This window comes from Vipera berus (genome assembly GCF_964194415.1).
Source record: "Vipera berus genome assembly, chromosome: 3".
Taxonomy (NCBI): Eukaryota; Metazoa; Chordata; class Lepidosauria; order Squamata; family Viperidae; genus Vipera; species Vipera berus.
In genome coordinates, this window is record NC_138204.1 from 202,524,342 (window position 1) to 202,544,274 (window position 19,933).

Here is a 19,933-nt window from a genome sequence, read left to right on the forward strand (position 1 = left end):
GAGCATCACAGGTACTCTTGGCCCCACTCACGTGAGCAAGATATTTGTGCACCTGCAAGCGTGCACACCTGCCCCTCCCAGAAAACCATCCCCCCCCCTTTCTCCCTCCGGGCCACCAACCCATAAAGGTTGGGGAACTCTGGTCTACAAGAACAGCCCCATTACTCCAATGCAGTACAGGCAGTCCTCAACTTGCAATGAAAATTGAGCCCAAAATTTCCATTGCTAAGCAAGACAGCTGGTGAGTTTTGCTCCATCTTGCGACCTTTGTTTCCACAGTTGTGGAGTGAATCACTGCAAATGTTCAAGTTAGTAATAAGGTTGTTAAATGACTCTGGCTTCCCTATTGACGTCATTCGTCAGAAAGTGACAAAAGGTGATCGTATGAGCCCAGGACACTGCAACCATCATCAAGACATGCCAGTTGCCAAGCACCCAAATTTTGATCACATGGCCATGAGGATGCTGCAACAGTCTAAGCATGAAAAACAGGCAGAAGTCATTTTTTTCAGTGTGTTGTAACTGGTAACTGAATGAATGGCTGTAAGTCAAGGACTAGCTGTAATTAATTCTGCCCCTACCCCGTATACCACAGCAAGCCCAGATGTGCTCCTCTGCTTTTTCAGAAAAGGTTGCACACTCTGGTTGAACAAAGCCATTTTACAATGCCTTGGTATACTGCATCCAGTTTTGGTCACCACGATGTAAAAAAAATGTTGAGACTCTAGAAAGAGTACAGAGAAGCGCACCTAAGATGATTAGGGGACTGGAGGCTAAAACATATAAAGAATGGTTGCTGGAATTGGGAATGTCTAGTTTAATGAACAGAAGGACTAGGGGTGACATGATAGCAGTGTTCCAATATCTCACGGGCTGCCACAAAGAAGATGGAGTCAAGCTATTCTTCAAAGCACCGGAAGGCAGGACAAGAAACAACGGATGGAAACTAACCAAAGAGAGAAGCAACCTAGAACTAAGGAGAAACTTCCTGACAGTTAGAATAATTAATCAGTGGAACAATCTGCCTCCAGAAGCTGTGAATGCTCCAACATTGGAAGTTTTTGAGAAGACACTGGACAGCCATTTCTCTGAAATAGTATAGGGTAGGCAACCTTGGCTCTTTTATCACTTGTGGACCTCAACTCCCAGAATTCCTGAGCCTGGCTCAGGAATTCTGGATGTTGAAGTCCATGAGTCATAAAAGAGCTACGGTTGCCTACCCCTAGTATAGGGTTTCCTGCCTGAGCAGGGGGTTGGACGAGATGACCTCCAAGGTCCCTTCCAACATTGTTGTTGTTGTTATTATTATTATTATTATAGCAGTCATTGTAGCCCCAAAGGTGCTTTTTCAAAAGGCAACTGGGCTTTGCTTTTCCATTTTCCATTTCGCTTCTCATCCAAGAAGCTTCAGTCAGAATTTAGCATCCACAGAAACAGCAGGAGGAGGAACTAATACTTCATCCATTACCTGGGAATATAATTCCAAACTGGCCTTTCTAAACCACCACCAACCATGGTTTTGTATGTTTTATCAAGCAAAGAGAGATAACAGGATTAACATAATGATGGTGTTCTTGGGGGGGGGAAAACCCTTCACAAATCCGGATAATGTCTCCACGTTGATATAAACGCATCATGGAAGTGTAGGACGAGACAAAATGCCTACAGGCTCACCGAATAAATTTGCTCATATCTGCTCTGGGCTGGATGCCAGAAGGGCAGAGTCTATGCTGGTGAGTGAGGCGGCGCCTTTTCTTGTAATCTGGAATTCCCTTAGTTTCTGGAACTTAAAAGAATAAATATGGTTCTCTGCACTCTGAACTTTTCTACCTGTGGGCTTGATTTGTCATTTCCCATCTGCCCTGTGTTGCTAGTTGGGACATGAGATAGATCTGGGACATGATAAATATTTCTTTGAAGAAGCAGGTAATGTCATCTGTCTTAAAGGAGGCAGTGATGACAGGGGTGTAATAACTTTTGTTTGGTCTCCAACTTTCCTCTATTAGGGAAGTGTCGGGGGAAGCAACCAGAGCCATTCATGAATAGCTAAACTCAAGTTTATTATCTACCACCTATATTACAAGAATCTCCCCAGACTGCTTGTCTTCCCCTGGAAATGACCAGATAAGGCTTCATAGATCTTGGGGGAGGTTAAGCTTATTCTGCTTGCAGCTGCGCAACGACTCCAAGCTAGGTCCTCGCTTGACCCCTCCTTCCAGCCTAGCTGGCAGTTTCCCAATAGTGAGTCTGTGGAGAAGGTGATGGGGAACTGATTACAAAGGATCCTAGATGGAAGATATTATCTAGATCCTTTTCAGTCAGGATTCATGAGGCAGAATTTAAATGACTTCATTATGAATCAGACACGAGTGAGCCTTCAACTCAATAACATCGACTGGTAGCTTTCTGGACAACCGACAAAGATGAGGGTACTGTTCTGTGGTGGTTTCACTCTTCTCTTGAGTGGGTGGTTTCAGTCAGTGGTCATGGGGGAAATGCTCAAGTCCATACATACTCCAAACTATGCTTTTCCATGAAAGAACTGGGAGAAGTCATCCTTTGGTTTGAGTTGAGGAGTTAAGAGACTGTGTGTATGTGTGTGTGCAATGGCTCAATGGTTAAAAATGCTGAGCTTGTCAGCTAGAAAGCTGACAGCCTGGGTTTGAGACCCAAGCGACACAGGGAGCTCCCTGTCTTGCCCCAGCTCCTGCCAACTTACCTTGTTTCCCCCAAAATAAGACCCAACTGGAAAACAAGGATGCTCGTAATATAGGCCCCAGTTAATATCGTCAGCCAGACGGATACATTTAGTACCGTATCTCCCAGTATATAAGCCCTAATCAGAAAATAAGTCCTAATGCGTCTTTTGGAGCAAAATTTAATATAAGACCTGGCCTTATTTTTGGGGAAACACGGTAACAGTTCAAAAGCATGCAAATGCAAGTAGATAAATAAGTACCACCTTGGTGGGAAGATAACATTCTGTGATGTATAGTCATGCTGGCCACTTGGCCACAAAAGGTACATCAGGTAATGCTTTCTCAGAGCTGAATCTGGGAAGGCCCTGTTGAAATACATGGATAGCAGAGCAGAGAACAGACTTTACTCTTTGAAGCTCTTTCTCCCCAGAGATTCAGCTGCAGCTCCCATCCGCATTTCACAAACAAGCAAAAACTATACATAGTTCTTGATTTATGAACACAGTTGACCCTAATTTTAAGGTTGCAAAGCAAGACATTTGCCGGCGTCAACTCCCCTCCGCCCTGTGCGTGCCCACAGAGAGGGCCTCCTCAGGGTGCCTCCGGTCAGGGAATGTCGACTGGTGGCCCCCAGGGGGAGGGCCTTCTCTGTGGGTGCTCCGGCATTATGGAACCAACTGCCGGTTGAGCTCCGGATGGCATCGGACCTCCGATCCTTCCGTCGCGGGTTGAAAACCCATTTGTTTGAGTTAGCTGGTCTGGCCTGATGGGGAATATGGGTTTTTTAATTGGTTTTTTATTATTCAATTATTGCTGTATTTTAATTGGGCATGGTTTAATTCTTTTTTAATTTTTGTATAGCTATTTATATATGCCCTGTGAACCACCCTGAGTCCCTAGGGAGAAGGGCGGTATAGAAATCAAATAAATGAAATGAAATGAAATTTGTTAAGTGAATTTTGCCTCATTTTATGACCTTTCTTGTCACTCGTGAAGCGAATCACTGCAGTTGTTAAATTCGTAACACAGTTGTTACATGAATATGGCTTCCTGATTGACTTTGCTTGTCAAAAAATCACAAAATGTGACCATCACATGACCTCAGGACACTGCAACGGTCATAAATGAGTCAGTTTCCAAGCATCTGAATTTTGATCTCATGACCACGGGGACGCTTCAATGGTTGTGTGTGAAAAATGGTCATAAGTGACTTTTTTCAGTCCCATTGTAGCTTTGAACAGTCATTAAACAAACGGTTGTAAGTTGAGGACTATCTATGGTTTATTCCAGTAAGCCTTCATCTCTTCTTGACTTGATTACGAACAGCTATTGTCAGCATTTCAGACTATATGGCCAATTATATGAATTGTTTTGAATACTTTTGTTCTGGTGTTGGTAATTATTTTTCTTATGTTGCTGTGCATCACCCAGAGTCCCTTAAGACTGAACCATGTTAGAAAGACTGTTAAATACACAAATAAATATGCACCAGACAATTATAAACAAAGCAATCTAAAGCCACAGCGCATTTGTTTTACTGGGATACCTCAGCACAAAAGCTAAGAAATGTGTATTTGGATAGTCTCCCAAGCTATTTTTTAAAGATCTGCTACATGGACATAAATTTGGCATTCTTTAGGGAGAAAGAACATTTCTACCCCTCCCACATCTTTTCTTGCAAGCTTAGGTCAAGTCCCAGAAAAAGATGGGTACTTATTCACTGATCCCAGTGGTGTGGAAACTGTAAATATCAACATTTTTTCCCCAGGAAATACACAGGACACATCAAAATTCAGGTGCTTGGCAACGGGTTCATATTTAGGACGGTTGCAGTGTCCCAGGGTCATGTGATCCCCTTTTGCAACCTTCTGACAAGATTCGCTTAACAACCATGTTCCTAACCTAACAACTGCCAAGATTCACTTAACAAATGGGGCAAAATTCACTTAACAAATGACTCACTTAGCAGCAGAAATTTTGGGCTCAATTGTGGTTGTAAGTCGAGGACTGCCTGTACTGGCTACAGGCTTAGGATGGCAGGTTTGAAGGAATAATTTTCTTTGCCCCTTGATGAAGCTCATACAGGAAATTGGATGAAACAATATTGAAGAAACACATACTCATCAATGGAAGCTTTACTTCCAAAACAAGTGAAAAGCCTGGGAACCCATAATCCAGATCAAGATCATGGCAAGAATGTGGGAAGGGTTTAAACTCATGCAAATTGTGCGGCCTACTTTTTATTGCTATTCAATGCATGTTGCTAATGGCATTATTATCACCTTGTCTCAAGTGGATCTGGAGTTGTCTTCTGCTCTCTAGCAGCTTCAGGGCACGTTATAAGAAACCTCTTAAGGGGCCGAAAAAGAAAATTGAGTATTTCAAAACATGACAAACCTACTGAACAATTCAGTCTTATGTTGTAAAAAGAGTCGTAAACCCTTTGATTAAGCCATTTGGCAGAAATTCACCAAGCTCCCACCAAAACTGCTAAGCTTGTAAGCCGCCCTGAGTCTTCGGAGAAGGGCGGGATATAAATGTAATAAAAATAAATAAAAATAAAAATAAATAAATAAAAAAATGGATTCAGTTAAAGTTTTCCTCATGCCGTTCCCAAGATTCTGTTATCTTCAGCCCTTTTTTGTCGGATATTAAATCCAATTAAACTCTGTGTGAATCTTGCTCCCCTCCTCAGACATTTTAATTTTGGAGCCTGATTTACACTGTTCCAGCCGGGGGGGGGGGGGTCTGAGATATTTGAAGATGGTCAGCAGGTTAGTTTATTATCCTGGACCTTCATCCTGCTGAAATGAATCGGAATTGGAGAAATGCATAATGGAGCTTGCTTCAACAAGACTGCCACTGATTTCTCCCACAGTTGGTTCTTCCAGTCAGAACAAATCTACTCCTAACATGAGTAGACATGACCTGTGGAAGGAATGTGGCAGTCTGTGCTCAAAGTTTATTTTTTTCATGAAGAATGGCTACCTGGAATCCCACAATTTTCTTCCTTACCTCTCCATCAAGACCCAAAGATGCTTTTCCAAAAGGCAACTGTACTTTCTTGTTTTTTTTTTCCTTGAAAACGTTTCAGTTCTCATCCAAGAAGCTTCAGGAATATATGTTTAGTCTACTGAAAAGAAGAATTAAGGGCAACAGTGTTCCAATACTTGAGGGGCTGCCACAAAGAAGAGCGGGGTCAACCTATTCTCCATAGCACCTGAAGGCAGGACAAGAAGCAATGGATGGAAACTAATCAAGGAGAGAACCAAGTAGAAGTAAGGAGAAATTGTTGACAGTTAGGACAATTAACCAGTGGAACAACCTGCCTCCAGAAGTTGTGAATGCTCCAACACTGGAATTTTTTAACAAGAGATTGGACAACCATTTGTCTGAAATGGTGTAGAGCAGGGGTCCCCAACCCCCGATCCACGGACCAGTACCAGGCCGTGGCATGCCAGCAACTGGTCCGCACAAACAAGCAAAGCCCCATCCAGGGGATGCAGGCAGCACACAAAACCACATACCCTCTGGTCCGTGGAAAAACCTCTCTCCATGGAACCGGTCCCTGGTGCTCAAAAGGTTGGGGACCTCTGGTATAGGGTCTCCTGCTTGAAGTGAGGGATTGGTAGTTGTCCAGTCTCTTCTTAAAAATCTCCAGTGTTGGAGCACCCACAATTTCTGGAGGCAAGTCATTCCGCTGATTGTTCTCACTGTTAAGAAATTTCCCCTTAGTTCTAGGCTTGATTAGTTTCCATCCATTGCTTCTTGTTCTGCCTTCAGATGCAGAGAGGTTTGTGGACACACTGCTGCTCACAGATCCCACGCTTAGTTATGTTGTGTGAACTAGATTTAAACCTGCCGATTTTTAAAGTCACACAAGACTCCTGATGGATCCAGCCCCAGGGCTAGGAAGTTCTCAAAATATCACAACCTCTCCCAGAGACCAGAAGACTGTGCTCAGATCTTTCACCAAGGTCAGAGGTCTAACAGCAGTTTGCATCAGATCTTGTACAGCTAATCTCACTGCACTGCAGGCATAGTACACAGTCATTGCTTTTTTTTCACTGAACAAAGCAAAGGTATCAGGAAACCAAGTAATACGCTGGCACAGTGGTTGGTGGTCTCTCTTTGTCCTGTCAATTATTTTCTAATCAGGGAAATCTTCCCGCAGGATTCATCCACCAAGTTTTAACTCTGTGGAACATTTTTAATATGCACCACTGCAGGAGACCAGTTTTAGGGAAAAGAATGATACGACTGCACCGAAAACCAAATTTCCCACCTACTGAAACGGGAGGAAGATCGCTCCCAGCATGGGGTTTGACCACCTCTTTCTTTGTCCATTCTTTAAAAAAAAACACAGAGGAAGAAACATTCATTGCTTTTCCTTCAGTCACATAACAGCATTACCGTACAAAACAGCTTTAGCAGAGTTATCGCTCCCCCTCCCCGATATCCAGCAAATCTCCTAAAAAAAATTGCTGGGAAGGAATTTCCTATTTTGCGAAGCTCATTTTATAAGAAGAAAACTCTCACTTCCCACTTGCTCATTTAAAAATTGTACCCTGCAGAGATTATTTTGGCCAGCCATGAGAAAACCATTCATACAATGAGGTTTCCTTCCAAATTAAGTTAAGAATTTTTGAAACCACACCACGACAGTCACAAAATGGCTACTCCAGAGGGGAAAATCTTGTTTCTTCACAAAATGGCTGGTCAAAAAAACAAACAAACAAAAAAACTCCCAGAAAGCAAAGGTGGTTAGTGATTCCTTACCACCTTCTAATTTACTGCCTCAAACTCAACTTTACAGGTAATCCTTGACTTACGACCACAACTGAGCTCAAAATATTCGTTGCTAAGCAAGAGAATTTTGCCCTATTACAGTTATGGTGCCTGGTGTCCCCCATCCTGGCCATGCATGTGAATTTTGCCCCATTTTATGACCTTTCTGTTGTTAAGCAAATCACAGCAGATATTAAATGAAATTGTGCATTCATTCAGCGAATCCCCACTGATTTTGTTTGTTGGAAGCCGGCTTAAAAATGGCAATGACATGATCACAGGAAACCACAACTATCATAAATATGAACCAGTTGCCAAACATCTGAATTTTGATCACATGACCATGGGGATACTGCAATAGTTGTAAATGTAAAAATTGGCATAAGTCACTTTTTTTCAGTGCTGTTGTAACTTTGAATAGTCACTAAATCAGGGGTCTTCAAACTTGGCAACTTTAAAACGTGTGGACTTCAACTCCCAGAATTCCTCAGTCAGCCAGGGCTGGCTGAGGAATTCTGGGACTTGAAGTCCACAAGTCATAAAAGGGCCAAATTGAAGACCCCTGCACTAAATGAATGGTTATAAGTTGAGGCCTATCTGTGTATTTTTTCAGAAGTGAGCGGGCACCTTTCCAATGAAAGTGGCACAATTCAACTACAAGTCATATTTATCGTCAAAGAATGATAAAAATCTTTAGTGTGGTCCACAGGTATTTCTGTAAATAAATAACTAGAACTAGGAGTTTTGATCGGCAACATACCTGCTGCCTGTTTATTTATTAGGTTGAAATGAGAAGAATTTAAAATATGCATATAAGGTGTCCAAATGTTCTCTGTTACACCTAAAGTAAAAAAAAAAAACCTAAGTATGTAGCAACCTCAAAGCGCCGAAAGAATGAATGCAGGATAACTAGCCAAAAATTGATTGATAACCTGATACGTGAAACATGATATTTAACAATATTTGTCTTTACAGCATTTTTTTTTCTTTTTAAAAAAGAAGCATTTATAAGCTAGCCCTTCTAAGTTAGCCCTTCTAAATTCTTACTGGATCCAACCTATAAAAACTAAATGGGCTTCTCCTAGCAAATTTAGCAAGTCTACCTGTTACTTTTCTCAGTTTACTTAATTGGTATGTTTTTTTTTAAAAAAGGAAAGCTAAAAATTCAGAAAACCCCTGGCCTGATGTCCACTCAGCTTTGGTTGCAATTGAAAGAGAAGGCATGGCCAGTATGGGGGACATCAGACACCATAACCGTAAACTATGATTCAGACAAAAAGCGTTTACAAACATGGTAAGCCACAGCATGGCTTGTTCCCCTTTTCATTTACCCATCTGCCCTCTTCAGCTGTTATAAGAAAATGATTAATGCAAGCATATGAAAGGGAAAATGCTATTTATACGGGGGCAGGGAAAGAAGGATAATTTGCAATGCTGGGATATTTTAATTCTCCCTGAGTCCGAATATTAAATTGCAGAGCTTACAGATGACAGTACAGGATGTTTCTTGAGGGACCAGAGTTAAGGATGGTAATTCTGCAGCGGCAGCTGCAGACACACAAAACATAGGTTATTCCTCTGCCATGATCATAGGAAGAGAGCTGTGTTGGTTTGTGATACTTCACAATCAGGAGTCTCGTAACACCTGGGGAAGTGAACGGCAGCATTAGTAAAATGTGTTAATTGGAAAACTTCAGATTTTTCTTTTTTGGGAATAACAGCCCTGGGCACTTTCAACCAATTCGACATCAAAGATTCTGAGCCCCCAAAAAATGAGGTTAAAAATTACTCCAGACAGCTTGATTGAATTTTTATGCCACCCATCTCCCCTATAAGATGACCTCACAGATTATAAAAAGACAAATAGAACAATAATTACAATATTAAAACAATGCAATCAAACTTTTAAAACTACAGGTTGTTCTTGACTTGCAACCATTCATTTAGTGACCAAAGTTACAATGGCACTGAAAAAGTTATTTATGACCACTTTTCTCAATTACGGCCATTGCAGCATCCCCATGGTCACATGATCAAAATTAAAGCGTGTGGCAACTGGCATGTGTGTTTATGACAGTTGCAGGATCCCAGGGTCACGTGATCGCCTTTTGCGATCTTCTGACAAGCAAAGTCAATGGGGAAGGCAGATTCACTTAACAACACTTTGACTTACTTAACAACTGCAGTGATTCACTTAAAAACGGTGGCAAGACAGCTTGCAAAATGGGGCAACTGCTTAGCAGTGGAAATTTTGGGCTCTACTGTGGTCGTAAGTCGAGGACCACCTGTATACAAAAAAACTAGGCCTAAGGGACAGATGGCACGGGGATGAGATCTTCTTACCTATCAACCACCTCCAGCAGTGAGCGCCCTCTTCAGGGCTCCAAGTCAACCAACAAAGCCAAGTTTGAATACCCTTCTGGAAGGCCAAAAGGGAGGGGCAGTTCTCACCTCTGATGGCAGAGTGTCCCACAGGGTCGGGGCTACCGCAGAAAAGGCTCTTCTCCTTGTCCCCGCCCACCAGAATTCCTTAGCCAACAGGATCCGTAGCATGCCTCTTCCACTGGCATGAGTGGGGTGGGCTAGTCCCGTTGGGGTGGCTCCTCAGATATCCTAGATCAAGGGTCCCCAACCCCAGTCCATGGACCTGTACAAGGCCACAGCATGCCATCAACCGGTCCACAGAAAACAAGCAAAGCCCCATCCGTAGGATGCAGGCAGCACACAAAAACACACACCCTCTGGTCCGTGGAAAAACCTCTCTCCACATACTGGTCCCTGATGCCCAAAAGGTTGGGGACCTCTGTCCTAGACCCATGCCATATAGATTTCTATTTAACATTATGTTTTCATACCTGTATGGAAATTGCATGCAAAGAACCAATGATTTAATTTCTTACTTCCCAATTGCCTTATTAAAATATTTATATCCTACACTTCCAAGTTCTACTTGAGGAAGGCTTTAGGGTGACCCACGTAAGCCCTTTTAAAATAAAGATCTTTAAAGCAGCACAAAAATGTTAATCAGCCAGGATCCTTCATTAGATACTTGCCGACTTAATCTTTCCCCATAAGTTCAGTGGGGGAAAGGATGGGTAGTTCAGAATTGACCAACACAGCCCGACATAAAAGCTATTCTGTGACTATTCTGCAACTTTCCAAAAAGCTGTTTTGGGAGAACCACCACAAAATACTCTCAAATGTCTTTGTGTATTTTATTCTCTTTTTTAAAATGAGACTGAATGGATAGCGTACCTCTAGCATTTATGGCTGTGAGCCAAGATGTCCTATTATTGTGTAGAGCCTTTTACGGAAACAATTTAATGACCTTAAATTTTAAAAATCCACTAGCTTTCAGTGGTGACTAAGGCTAAATGAATTTATTTATTTTACTGTAATCAGTCGCTTTATTCATTCTTAGCCTTGCACAGTTTTTTTCATTGCAAACTGCTATGATTCTTGCAGTTATTTTACCTTTTTGATTTATAGCCTGCCTTCCTAACCAGAATATATGCAAATGAGTTCAAGGAAATGCCAAGCAGAAGAACAAAACCACAGGATCTGTTTTATTTATTAAATATTTTTTTCTATAAAACCTCAACCAAAACAACTCTTGGCTATTACATAGATAGAAAAAAATAGATTGAACAGAAAAAATAGGAAGAAGGAAGAGAACAGGAGCTGGCAAAATATTACATAAATGAGGATGGCTATGTCGTCTCGCTTGTTCATACTGTCTGGGTGTTTTTCTATGAACAAGCGAGACGACACCTCCCGCCTACATGCCATTTGGAAACCAGCATTGATAGACAAACGAATTTCAGCAAAAAAGGATTTAAAAAACCAACAAACAACCCCAAATGCCACCAGCCCCAGCAAGACTCATCCACACCCAGAACAAAAACTCTCCCACACAGAAGACAGAACAAGTCAAGCAAAAGTGCTATCACCCAAGCAGAAGAACGCACACACGAACCTGACTGACCCATACCAGAGATGCATGGCGGGTCCTCGAACTCGGAGCCAAGCCAAAGCTCTGAAGGCCACCACACAGCCCACTCCTCAGGACACCAAATCACAACACTCAGGATATTACGACACAACAAAAAACCCCACCCATTCAGAACACACCCCACCCAATCAGAAGACAGCCACGCCTCCAACCAATCGGAAGACAACCACACATCCACCCAATCAGAAGACAGCCACGCCTCCACTCAATCAGAAGACAACCACGCCTCCACCCAGTCGGAGGACACCCCCACCCAATCAGAAAGCAGCCACGCCTCCACCCAGTCGGAACACAGCCCCACCGGCAGTTGGAAGGAAAGGAACAGACAGACCACGCATTGCTCCTGAAAGCAGCAGGAGGAACACTCCGGCCTGATGATGACGGATGGGATTTCGTCGAAACGTCGCCACAACTTTCTGAAGATGAAAGGAACGCGGGAAGAAACCCGAGACTCTAGACCTACACATACAGACACCCGCGAGAATCTACGAAAACATATATATATATATATATATATATATATATATATATATATATATATATATATATATATATATATATATATATATATATATATACACACACCATTCCAGATAAGTGGCTGTCCAGTCTCTTCTTAAAAGCCTCCAGTGATGGAGAAGCCACAACTTTTGAAGGCAAGCTTCTTGAAATCTTGGACTAAAATCTTGAGATCTTGGAATTAAATCTTGAAGCTTTAGAACAGGTTTTCCAAAGTGATTTGACTTCTTGATTATGGACCATCAGAGGTTATGGTGATAATACCCCAAATAAATTACCCAAAGCCTTTTCTTCTAATAATTATATCCCAAAATACCCGTGTTCAAGCAATGCACTTCCAAGCCTCTCCCGCATTTGATTTTGGTTGTATCAATGCTAAATCCTTATGCTAAATTCCAGCAGAGTAAGAGAAGAGAAAGATCTCTTCTCTCAAGCTAATCTTACCTCACAAAAGAAATAGCACTGCCCCTACAAATGTTCAAAGCTATGGCTTTCCTAGGCTGGCTAGTACAAGCGTAGGCAACCTTGGCTCTTTTATGACTCGTGGACTTCAACTCCCAGAATTCCTGAGCCAGCATGGCTAAGCATGGAAACCTCTCCCTTTCCCCTCAGCATGGCTGGCTCAGGAATTCTGGGTGTTGAAGTCCGTGAGTCATAAAAGAGCCAAGGTTGCCTACCCCTGGGCTAGTACCTACTGCAGCTGTGAGAAAACCACTTTAAGAAAATAGCACTTGCTTGAATCAATCATCAACTAACCACAGAAGCAACTTTTCTCACTCTCTTCAAAGGCTACATTCTGGGTCTTTGAAAGACCAGCGTGAATGGTCACTAAAGCTCTTTGTGATCACCCGAGGGATGGAGCAGATCATCAGAGGAAATGTACCAAAAGCAATTCTTTCTTGACATCGCTCCACCAATCAAGCTGATTATAAATCCCAAAATGCTCTGTGGGGAAAAAATGCCTATGCTGGCAGAGAACCCAGGGAACTGTGGTCCAATATATTTGGAGGTATTACACTGGGAAAGCTGCTGAAAGCAACATCTAGATGGCCAATTAATATTACAAGGATGGTTTATTAGTTTCCCTTGCCACAGCATGCAAAATTCATGGCCCTTGTCTGCTGACACCTCAGCTAAAATGGTTAGTTGGATCCTAGTTTATCCCAGAACTGTATAAATAATAAATTTAGTAAGTAAAAGCAGAGTTTCTTTTCTTGACTTGATAAATACCTTCATACTGGAGCCAGTTGTCCTTACCAACTGATTTTAATTACTCCTTTGCTCTGTGTTCATGTGGCAAGCACTCAAAAATCTGTGATGTGAAAAAATACAAAACATAAACATTGAAAAATGAAAAAGGGCTGCTTTGGAATGATAATAATGTGGTCTTGTAGAGATGGTGTAATAATCTGCCTGATTTCTCTAGAGAAAGTAGTTTTCAATCCCTCTTGACTTTACTGGAATGAAAGTGAATTTCTTCAGATTCTCATGTAATTACTTCCTTTGTCTAATCTCCTTTCGTCATCAACAGAATAACAGAGTTGGAAGGGACCTTGGAGGTCTTCTAGTCCAACACCTTGCACAAGCAGGAGATCATCTACCATTCCAGACAAATGGCTGTCCAAGTCTCTTCTTAAAAGCCTTTAGTGATGGAGCACCCACAGCTTCTGAAGGCAAGCTGTTCCACTGGTTAATTGTTCTCACTGTTAGGAAATTTCTCCTTAGTTGTAGGTAACCTCTCTGCTTGATTAGTTTTCATCCACTGTTTCTTGTCTTGCCTTCTGGTGCTTTGGAAAATAGGTTGATCCCCTCTTCTGCATGGCAACCCCTTAAAATTCACTGGACTATGTAATAAGTAGAATAGCTTTCAATGTCCAACACAGGTAAAAGATGCTAGCTTGTAGGCGGCCTAACTCTTGAAATAAAGCTGAAAATTCAAACAGCTACATTTTAAAACTGCTCATTACTTGGCCTTCAAAAAGCAGAGGAAGCAGAATTCAAGAACAAACCACCTCAAAATGTATTGTATGTTTCCATTAAAATTGGCCTTGTATGTTTGATTTGTGATTTTGTGCCAATCCAAGTTATTACTCCAGGTCTCAGTTACGAATGAAAGAATAAGATAAGAGAGGATCCAACCCCATCTGCAAATAGAATGCTATCCCTTTCATTGTAAACTTTATCTATATTAGAGCAATAAACACATTCTTGTTGAATTTTCTAATTGTCTGTCTCAATTACTACTGAAGACAGTAAATCAAAGGAGTCAGGGTGTCAGACTGAGAAATTTAACTGGGATCTGGCCAATTTTACACTCTAATACTGTTTGTCCCTATTTATGTCAATTGTCTTAGTGATTTTGCAGGTGAAAAAGTCATGTTTAGGTACAACCTTCCAACTCACATTAACTTTTCATCTGAGCAATTGTTGTCAAATAAAGTGGCATCGGAATTGTCAGCTTCTTACTCCCTGTGTGCTCTGTCTCCTACCAGATCTGTATAGGTGAGCAGGTTCCTCTTTGACTTGATATGTTTATTTGCAGGTCTCTGCATATCAAACCTCTGTTTAAGTAGAAACAATAACAGGGACAATTTATCTGTATGATGAAGTGGCACCCAACATAGTACAATGTCATTCCTAAGATTCCTAAATTTTGAGAAAGGATTAATTTTGTGGATAATACAGATAGTCCTTGACTTAACAACCATTTGTTTAGTGACCGTTTGAATTTGCAGTGGCACTGAAAAAGAATGACTTATCACTGTCAGTGACCTATCACTGTTTTTCATACTTACGACCACTGCAGCATCCCTGTGGTCATGTGATCAAAATTCAACAACTGGCATGTCTTTATGATGATCGAAGTGTCCCGGGGTCAGGTGATCACCTTTTGCAACCTTCTGACAAGCAAAGTCAATGGGGAAACCAGATTCACTTAACAACCATTACTAGCTTAGCAACTGCAGGATTCACTTAACAATTGTGGTAAGAAAAGTCATAAAATGGGGCAAAATTCACTTAACAGAAAGTTCGGGCTCAATTGTGGCTGTAAGTCAAGGATTACTTGTAGTCACTATTTGTCTCCTTTAAATCCCCCCAGTCCGAAAGAAATCAGTGAAACTAAAAAATTTGCAAACTCATTTTTCAAACTCAAGTTTGTTCAAGAAGACTCTCCCTACAGGAACACTGCAACTACTCAAACTGTATATTAGTCAATAACCAGCATAAGGAACATGGTATGTGTTGTGTAATTTGGATCCATAGTAGATTAAGATCCTGTCAACACTTCTTTGTTACTTTTATAAATTATATGTTTGGTAGTTTTGTTGACGAGTGACTCTATGTTCTTCTTAAGAAAAGCAATACACAAACTTATTTAGTAACAATAGCCATGCAAAGGAAAATTGTTTTGTGTCCTTGTAACTTTTGGAACATTTTTCTGTTCCAGTTTGCTTTTAAGTTTTGAAAGTATGAAAGATAAGCAGTGGCATGTATTTGAACAAATCCTTTACAAAAAAGAAGTGATTAAAAATTGTCGTGTATTCTTAGCTTTCTTCACATATGTCAACAACTTGGAGGTCAAGATCTAAGGGTTACAATGAACTTGTGTGTGCAAACAAGTGATAATTGAGGGCATTTTTGTCCTCTACAAACATAGCATGGATATTTAGTTTTACAATTTCCAATTTTCTAAAGAAAGACCTGCAGTTGTAATTTTCTTTGACAGAAAATGAGAACAGCAGAAGATTTTCAAGTAATCCCCCCCCGCCCAAAAAAGTTCAAAACCTTTTAAAAAAGTGGTTTACAGTCCTCAGGTTTGGGGGGGGGGGGCTTATCCTTGTGATTATTTCCACCAAAAACTACCTATCCATCTGTTGTGATGCAATTTTTTGCCACAATCCTATGTGGTGCTTTCTGGCTGGGAATTATGGAACTTAAAAGACAGCACATCCAGAAGGCACCAAGCAGTGGGTGACAGACAAAGCCACAATTTCCTCAGAACTAGGCCTCAGACAGCGTTCTAGCACTAATCTTTGTTTAATGCATAGACTTCTGCAGTTTAAATAGCATGATTATTTTCCTTGGCAATCTTGTCATTCACTTCCATCCAACTTTTTAAGTCAGAATTGCATAATGTAATCTCTTTGATTCTGAGGCATGATAGGTGCTTCCTTGGGTTAATTAAGCTTTCATTTTTTCCATTATCAGTTCAGGATCTTAGAATCTATGGGATGAATGCCTTTCCCTTTTAAGAGATTTTACTTCAGCACTCTTACACATATGTGGGATTATCCTACTAAATGTATTAGAGTGTGCTTCTAAGGACAGATCCATAGTATTTATACCGGAAGGATATAATTTTACATGTTGTTACTTGGAAGATGACAATGAGTTTTGTGTATTTTAAAGACCTGCAAGTCTGTTATGCCAGAAGTGACTTTTCAAATGACTTCTGACTTTAATTCTGAGTTGAGAAACAGATGAGAATTGTCATATAAGAAGTAAAACGGGTATACTCCCGAGAACAAAGAAAAACCCCATCAGATCTCATGTATGATGTGGCTTTACCCACTTAATTTATTTGTGGTATTTATATCCCACTTTTATTTATATTCAGGAACTCAAGGTAACATAGCATTTCCTTCTATTTTTCCCCAAAATAATCCTGTGAAATAGATTGTGCTGAGAAACAGTAACTAGCCCAATTCACCAACCACAATTCTGTGGCTGTGGGTAAATCCCGATTTTCTCTATGCCAAACAACTTAATCACTAGCCCATATTGGGAGTCTTTTTGCAGTCTCTCTTCCCAAGAGCTCACCCACATAGATTAAGTGTTTGCCCATGCCTCCCCTAAGTTTGATAACGCTTGAAACGGTATTTCATGCCACGCACTAGTTTAGTTTAGCACTCGTTCTGCAAAGTATAACTGTTGGAATTTTCTCTTCCACAACATCATAAACAGTGCAAAAAGTCTAACTTGTTTAGAAAAGCAAGTGGCAAGGATCTCACTGTCAAATAAACGAGCACAAGTATTGACTTTGACCCGTTCAGCCACAATAAGCATAGAACATCTTGCTCCTTTCATACAGCTTAATTCTCCTGTCAGAAAGGAAGAGAATTATATTTAAAAAGTCTGCCCATCAGATTTATCAGCACATCTTTTAAAAGAGAGCCCTCATCTAATCAGCTGGGGGGGGGGAGAAAGAAGATTAAATGGTAAGATTGTAGTAGCTGAAGAAATGGTATCACTCCTGCTGTACAACCCACCAGTTCTCAGTGTCCTAAAAAATAAAAAGGGAAGGAACTTCTCAAAAAACACACACACCTAATTATTTCTTCAATGTGATTTTTTTTTAAAAAAAATCTTTATTATCATCAGAAAGCCCCTGATCCTGTTTTTCCAGATTGGCTTGCAAAAGACTGCTAGAGGCCCTTATGCCTGCCAAAGGAACATCAGAAAAGCTATTTGCCCAGCTGTTTGCCTTTTTCAGCTGTGACAGATTCATAACCTGACACATATGGACTCCGTTTCCCCATTGGTTAACGAACCATATTTTATTAAATTTTCTAAACAATAACCTGGCCGGTGTTTGCACAAGAGCCTAGGGTAAAAGGGGATTTTGCTAGCCTATGATTCTACGACAGCTTGTACCTCATACTGCAAGATTTTACCACTGCCTCTCCTTAATTTTAGCCAGATGAAGTGACTATAACTCTCCCCAAACATTGCAAAAAATGGAACTTAAAGCAACTCCAACTGCAAAAAAAAATGAAAAATGAACTCAAAGGAGCAACCGCTAGTAAAGGTTTGAAGGGGGAAAGGCGGCAGCGTTTCACTTTTTCACCAGGGCTGGTTTTGGGGTTGTTACTCATAGCTTCATTAAACCGAAGTACTTATCCCGAAAGGCTATAATCATGCTCGAACCTAACATGCTCGAACTGGTTCCTGGATTCTCCCAGGGCACGACTCCAAAGACAACCTCACTTCATAAATATTAAAAGTTAAAACTAGTGAATCTCCATACGGTTGGGCAAATAGAGCTGCCGGGGTTGTGTGAACGCAGACGACGCGGTTTTAGGAGGAAAGCTCAACTCCCAAGCATTTATTCAAAAGGATGCTGCTTTACGTTTCAATTCGATACACGGTTTCTTAGATGCGGCGGCCGCAGAACTCGGTGAGCGTGGGAAGCCTCTTGGACTAAACTGATATATATATATAGGAGGAAGACCATCCCCCCTCCACACATACTACATACACACCCCGTCTCTAGATCGGCCCCGCATGCTGGAACAAGCGTCGGTTCCCACAAGGAACCCAGCACGGGCGCACGTGTCGGGCAGCGCAGTACAAGCGAGCGTCCAGCAACACGTGGCGTAATAACCTTGGAATGCCGTTCCTCCTCGCGAACGGCACCCAGGAGGCACAGGCACGCGTTCCCACATCTCTCGCTTCCAACCCTCACCCCCCCGCCCTGGGTTAAGAGTATAAGGCATTCTCACGTTAACACGCCTCTGCAAACTTAAACCAGGAGAGGAAAACGCCTCCGGGCATGTGCAGAGAGCGCTGCAGGCGCAGGCAAAGCCCCTGGGCGTTGGGGGATTATTTTTTTTAGGGGTGGGGGTGTTCCTCTTACCTTCCAGCACGACCTCCTTGCCCGCCCTCTTGAGCGCCTGCACGGCTTCGTCGTGGGTGGCATCGCGCAAGTCGGCGCCGTTGACGGCCAGGATGGCATCGCCGACGTAGAGCGCCTGGGTCTGGTCGGCCGCCAAGCCCTTGAAGATCTTGCTGATGAGGATGGGCATCTTGTTCTCCTTGCCCCCCTTGATGCTGATGCCCAAGCCGCCCATCTCCTGCTTCAGGACCTTGACGCACCGCTTCTGGTTGGAGACGGCTTCGGGCACTTGCTCGGGCAAGTCGGTCAGTGCCGTCCGAACCCCGATCGTTGCCGCCTTGGGGCTCCCCCCGCCGCCGCCGTTGTAACTACTCCCCGACGGCGACTCGGGCGAGCCCGCTCCGGGCAAGGGGCAAGCGGCGGCGGCAGCGTTCGCCCTCGACGCCCCACCGCCGGCGCTTCTGCCGCAGAAAGTTCCATTGCCCGCCGCGGCTGCCCCGATGCCGTTGTAAGCGGCGGCGCCTCCGCCCTCCTCGCAGCTCAGCACCAGCGCCTCGCCGCCCAGGGTCACCAGCACCCGGTGCCACCGGTCGCGCACCAAAACTTCCAGCGCGCCGCTCCGCTGCAGCCGGCCGCCGCCTCCGGCCGCCGCTACCGCCATCTTTGGAACATTTCTTAAAACACCATGTGATTGAGCGCACGGACACACACACACACACACACACACACACACACACACACACAAGCGCGGGCGCGGCACACACACACACAAACACCACGCCCCGGGACGGGAGTGTGTGTGTGTGTGTGGGAAAGAAGTGTGTGAAAGAGGGAGCCTGGAGTGGCGTTGCCCCCGCGGAGACTCGGGAAGGGACCCGGGGCAGCGAGGGGGTGGGTTAGGGGAGGGGCGGGGAAGGAGGGGCGGGGCGGAAGGGCGAGGCGCCTTGCCGAACCGGTGTTTCGGGGAGGGACAGGGCGAGGGCCGGACGCTGTCCCGAGGACCGACCTGGAGTGGAGGCGTTTCCCGGAGAACGCCTAGAAGCGTCCCAGCCCCACGAAGGGCGCTGCTTGGGCTTCCCAGCACTGGCGCGTCCCGGATTCGAATCCAGTTCCGTCTAAACAGAAATCTCGGAACACCTTGGGGCCGGTTCCCTGCTCTCGACGTTTTTTCCCAGCCCACCGCTTGTTGAAACTTGGAGTGCAGGTAATCCTCGACTTGACAACACTAAATTTGGTGGCCAAGGTTACCACATCACTGCGAAAGGGAACTTATGATCGTTTTTTCACCCTTAAAGACTG

The 19,933-nt window shown here is 43.0% G+C and overlaps 1 protein-coding gene across 1 annotated transcript in view; it reads right to left on the minus strand.

Moving 5' to 3' along the window:
- The window catches only part of SNTB1 (syntrophin beta 1), a 107,557-nt gene extending 88,213 nt beyond the window's left edge, over window positions 1-19,344 (minus strand). The window contains exon 1 of the mRNA XM_081325183.1: window positions 18,656-19,344. Within this exon, the coding sequence (XP_081181309.1) occupies window positions 18,656-19,295 (640 nt within the window). The 5' untranslated portion in view covers window positions 19,296-19,344. The remainder of the gene's footprint in view (window positions 1-18,655) is intronic.
- Window positions 19,345-19,933: the final 589 nt, after the last annotated feature.